Source organism: Limulus polyphemus, unplaced genomic scaffold, assembly GCF_000517525.1.
Source record: "Limulus polyphemus unplaced genomic scaffold, Limulus_polyphemus-2.1.2 Scaffold9335, whole genome shotgun sequence".
Classification (NCBI taxonomy): domain Eukaryota; kingdom Metazoa; phylum Arthropoda; class Merostomata; order Xiphosura; family Limulidae; genus Limulus; species Limulus polyphemus.
This window is the reverse complement of record NW_013674945.1, coordinates 15408-21407: the sequence shown is the minus strand read 5'-3', so window position 1 is coordinate 21407 and position 6000 is coordinate 15408. Positions and strand designations below refer to the sequence as shown.

At 34.7% G+C, this 6000-nt stretch overlaps 1 protein-coding gene across 1 annotated transcript; it reads left to right on the top strand.

Annotated features, from left to right (window-relative positions):
- Positions 1–796: 796 nt before the first annotated feature.
- On the top strand, positions 797–4156 carry LOC111083388 (the record flags this gene model as incomplete). Its single annotated transcript, XM_022379888.1, has 3 exons — positions 797–907; positions 1745–1968; positions 2122–4156. Coding segments are annotated over 3 exons (551 nt in total), but the record flags the coding sequence as incomplete, so codon positions are not given.
- Between the last annotated feature and the right edge of the window lie 1844 nt (positions 4157–6000).

Sequence of the window (6000 nt, the reverse complement as noted above, 5' to 3'; positions counted from 1 at the left end):
CGTTAAGTTAGAGTGACTGTGAAATTCTGTATATTGAAAAGTTGTATTGAGAAAGAATAAACTAGTTTTAATTAAGAAAGGACTTGTATCACTGAAGTTACTTAAGCAATTGCCAAACTTTTATGCTTCTGCTATCAACTTTTTATGTTCAGCTTTTAATTGAGATACAAATGATTTCACCTGCGATTAGGTCGTGAAGGTTGAAACATCACGATATTCAGCAGAAGGATGAGCAGACAGGAACACTTTGAAAGCAGCTACAAGTATAATATTGTTGCATCAGCAAGATCACGTGACTAGTATCACGCCACGTCCTTCTCGAACCTTCGTGAATTGTCGGGAGACTACTAGATTGGGGGTAGTCTGGTATATATATATAAGACGGTCACAACGTGACAGAATGTGTAATTGAACTGCGGAGAGAGAATATTGTTGAGCACGTGAGACATTCGTTGAGAATTATAACATTTGTTATAGTGCGACTGTTGAAATTAAGTGTATCGCAAAGTTATATTCAGAAAGAATAAACCAGTTTTATTTAAGAAAGGACTTGTGTCGCTAAAGTTTCGTCGGAACGGAATTTACGGAAAATTAACTAACGAACGAAAACGTAACAGTATAATAAAACTATATATATTCATATCTTTTATTGAAATTAATTGACCAAATTAAGCTGGAGAATTTATTAGAATTGATTTTTTGACAAACTAAAATCTACTTAATATACGCAAGTTTTTAACTTCCAACATTCTCTCTCACGGCTGTGATATTTAACATATTGTATTGAATTTTACAGAAAAAATTCCCATGTTGGTAACCTTAGCAGGGATTATTGGAGGCATTGTTCTAATCATTTCAATCACCTGTATTGTTGTTATCTGTCTACGACGGTCATCAAAAAATAAAAGTACGTATATTCCTTGCAATTGTAGGTTAACTGACTATTATCCCCCCCCCCAAATAATGTGAAAAAGTATTTCTGTTGGGTAGTGGGGGGTTAGTTGTGTCTTGTATATCTTTGTATGTAAGGTTTTTATAGTGTTTTCAAAAGTATAGGCCTCGAGCACCTCGACCTGTAGAAAGTCAAATAATGAAATGTTCATACCACCCGATGAACGTATTTGGATGAATAAATTTCAAATCTGATAAAATTTACCCAATCAAACATTGCTTTGGGTTACGTCATGAAATGATTAATCAGTGTATATTTCGAAAACAGCTGTCAATAATACTAACTTCCGATTAGAATAAAAACTCAAACTCAACCTGGTCATCAGTACAACTCATTAAATACACTTCACTTACGTTTCTACTTATAAAAATTGTAACGTGTTTCATCAGTTGGGTAATCTCGCCACAAACCAACAATATCTCACGAGATTTTAAGTTAGTCCTAAATATAAGATCTAAGCTAACAATGCAGATAGGTCTTTATAATAAAAGTATGATAACGAAAAACAAATTAAAATAAACTAAAAGTAATCGTATTCGATATAATAGCTGGTGTAATCAATATTATTAATCAAAGAATACTAAATAAACAAAATAGCATATCGTACTTAAGTGTTAAAACAGATACTGTATTTTAAGGAAAGTCAACCATTTGGCAGGACGATAAAACCACCCTCAATATTGTAGTTACCTACGCTAATGGTGAAAGATAAGATAGCTTATAGTCTAAAGTAATATAAATATTAAAATCGTTTCATTAAATGATTAGTGTATATGTGATGCCGTTTAGCAGAACCACAAAACCAGCCATGCAAGTGGAACAAAAACCTACCACCAGATGGCGACTGTTGCGATGAATCTGATTACAAAGCTGAGGTCAAAACAGTATCATCTTCATCAAATAGTGAACATGAAAAGGACTGGAGCTCTAAAAATCACACTGATCAGCCAGAAAGGGACAGGGGTTTTGATAATTTCAGCATGGACGATAAGGATCATTTTCATTCGTTCAAGTTGGTGAGTTTTATCATAAAAATCTTAAAATCCAGGTGTTTTGTAGTACTTGAATCCATTAAGTTTTTACCAGCTTCATATGATAAAACATTAATTAATGATACTTTTTCATTGTATATAGTTGGTGCTTAATCCTATTGTAATTTCAATTCACAGTGTCCTATTAAGGACCAGAGACGTATGGACCCGAACAAGGATGTTGGCATTCCTCTATCTAAACCGAACGGACCAGAAGTGGTGATGAGCCCTATTTTTGGAACTTCTTATCCAGGATATTATCCAGAACTTGTTTCTTGTACACAAAACTCGACTGGAAAGAGTTATCTTCAGTCAACGTTTTTCTTAAATAAAACACTCGACACCCACGTGTAATATAAAGTAAGCATTGAACAATAGCACATGATGTAAATAAAACACTCGACACACTCGATGCATGACTAGACACAATCGTCTAACGTAATAAAAACACTCAACATACTCGAAGCATGTAAACAAAACACTCAACACACTCGAAACATGTAAATAAAACACTCGATGTATGTAAACAAAACACTCAACACACTCGAAGCACGTAAACAAAACACTCAACACTCACTTTATGCATGTTAACAAAACACTCAACACTCTCGATAAATGTAAACAAAATAACACACTTTGCGATGTGAACTAAACATCGGCATGTTCGTCTGTAAACACAAAATACTCAATAAACTCGTGTGATGTGAATGAAACATTGGAACTCCCGTGATATTCTCACGTTATGTAACTTAAACACCAACGCGTAATGTAAAAATACTGAACACTCGTAAGTGATATGACAAACGATGTAAATAAAGCAATGAAGACACGCGAGTAACTTAAACAGGACGTTTCAGGTTATTCAAACAACATTTTTGATTTTTGTAAACAATGAGCACTTACTAGCGATGTAAATAAAACCTTGTACGCTATTGAGTGATATACATAAAACACGAGATACGTAAAACGCTGGACTTTTATGATACTGTAATTGAAACGCCGAGCACGTGATTAATGATTTAAAAAAAACACTACTTGGATGCCAACAAAGCGGTGGAGAGCCATGAGTGTGTGTGACGTCAGAGTTTACCAATCATGAAGTCTGTGGTTATGACATCATCTAGTCTTCCTGTCCTTTACAGTGTTGTAAATAAAATTGTATAGATATGCTAATTTGAGAAGTTATGGAGAAAACTGGCAAGAACTCCTCATCTTCAAGTTGATTTCAGAGTTCCTTATAGATGATAAGGATACTTTGGTGCATGCGTGGTACAGACTATAAACTAAAAACTGTCCAAAGATTTTGTTTTTTCATTGTTGGAAAGATACTCTGATAAAATGTAATAAAAAAAGAAATAATTAATATTGCTGTTATTGAAAAACTTGATCTAGTATAAACTATCTTGTATTTTGTTAACCTCGGATTGTGAATTGTGCTCGTAGCTATATAGTGAGTTTTCGATTTTCTCAATACGTGTTTCCCAATTACGTTTGACTTGACAGAACTATGATAGGTGGCGATTTCCTTCACTGTCTTCGATCGATTACTGATTTTACTATGTGGTTATCTTCGGCAAACTCTTATTGCACTAAAAAACTTAATAATTAGACTTAGGTACTAAACACTGTAATGGACTTTAAACTGTTATTGGACTTTAGTACGCCAAACAAACTGCTGTTGAACTTCTTTAGGCCAAATAAACTCTTACTGGACTTCATAAGGCCAGATACACTCCTATTGAGCTTCTTTAGGCCAAACAAATTCTTACTGGACTTCATAAGGCCAGATACACCCTATTGGACTTTTTAGACCAAACTCTTACTGGACTTCATAAGGCCAGATACACTCCTATTGGACTTTTAGGCCAAACTCTTACTGGACTTCATAAGGCCAGATACACTCCTACTGAGCTTCTTTAGGCCAAACAAACTCCTACTGTATTTCATAAGGCCAGATACACCCTATTGGACTTTTAGGCCAAACTCTTACTGGACTTCATAAGGCCAGATACACTCCTATTGAGCTTCTTTAGGCCAAACAAACTCCTACTGTATTTCATAAGAATAGGTACTGGACTTCATTTGATGAAACAAAGTCGTTTCTGATAATGTATGAGAAAAGCAGGGTAGGTGTATAAAAACGGTTTATCTTCTTTTAATATTTGTGTCATCATTTACTCCAACACTCTCTCTTTAAAATTTTACACATCTTCAGGAATTCTGTAAAACTGATCAAAATGAACAGCATGTTTTATGAATAAATCATTTTATTTGAAAGTGACATATTTTTTGTGTTGTTTAAACTTTTCTTTCGTGTTATGTTTGTCCTCTTTATTGTATTTTTCAACCTGAACGACGCCTTATGCAACATATGGTCTAGACGACCAAATCAGAGATTCCAAGGTTTAACCTCAGCCTTCTATAAGTTAGAGCTGCTGAATAGGAGGGCAACCAATTAGCAGCATGCGTCACCTACAAAACTAATCTTAACGGAATAGCGGGATTGTCTGTAAATTTTAAATCGCTTTAATCGTTTGTTTGAATTTATGCACAAAGCTACACAATGGGCTATCTGTGCTATACCCACCACGGGTATCGAAACCCGGTTTCTAGCGTTGTAAGTCCGCAGAGTGTGCTACTGGGGGGGCGCTTTAATTGTTAATGTTCAACAATATAATGTAGCCTTGAATTTTGAACCCTTAGTTACGCAGCCCGCTATCATATTTACTTCCATCTTACTCTTACTCCGACAATGATTCATTGGTGCTGTATTCATACTTGAGAAGCATTTTATTCATTACAATGAAAGAGCCGAGGGTTTTGCTATCACAAACTTTACATTTTACATGACGTGAACTTGCATTAGTGAATCAGTTAATTTCATGATATCACGATTTTAAATGACATATTTAATTAACAATAAGTTCACCAATATTTATATAAAACATTTAGTTTTTTGCAAAAGTAAATAATACATAATCATCTAAATATATAGACAAATGATCATGGACTCAGTAACAACAGTTATCACACGTAATGACCTGTACAGTAACAATACAGTTTTCACACGTAATGGCCTGTACAGTAACAACAGTTATCACACGTAATGACCTGTACAGTAACAATACAGTTTTCACACGTAATGGCCTGCACAGTAACAATACAGTTGTCACACGTAATGGCCTGTACAGTAACAACAGTTATCACACGTAATGACCTGCACAGTAACAATAGTTTTCACACGTAATGACCTGACAGTAACAATACAGTTTTCACACGTAATGACCTGTACAGTAACAATACAGTTTTCACACGTAATGGCCTGTACAGTAACAATACAGTTTTCACACGTAATGACCTGTACAGTAACAATACAGTTTTCACACGTAATGACCTGTACAGTAACAATACAGTTTTCACACGTAATGGCCGTACAGTAACAATACAGTTTTCACACGTAATAGCCTGTACAGTAACAACAGTTATCACACGTAATGACCTGTACAGTAACAATAGTTTTCACACGTAATGACCTGCACAGTAACAATACAGTTTTCACACGTAATGACCTATATAGTAACAATACAGTTTTCACACGAAATGACCTGTACAATAACAATACAGTTTTCACACGTAATAACCTGCACAGTAACAATACAGTTTTCACACGTAATGACCTGTACAGTAACAATACAGTTTTCACACGTAATAACATAAAGTTCAACCATACAATCCGACAAGTGTGCTTGCACAGTTATAAAGAAATTTAAGAAACAAATTCAGTTAACAAAGGACTTGTTTGGTAACCATAATGAACAAATTAAGAATAATCTGAAGTAAATGTAGTCACAGGTATTAGAACTGTTGGGGTACATATACTGTTTAACGTAATTGTAGTCACAGGTATTAGAACTGTTGGGGTACATATACTGTTTCATCAACGTAATTGTAGTCACAGGTATTAGAACTGTTGGGGTACATATACTGTTTCATCAACGTAATTGTAGTCACAGGTAT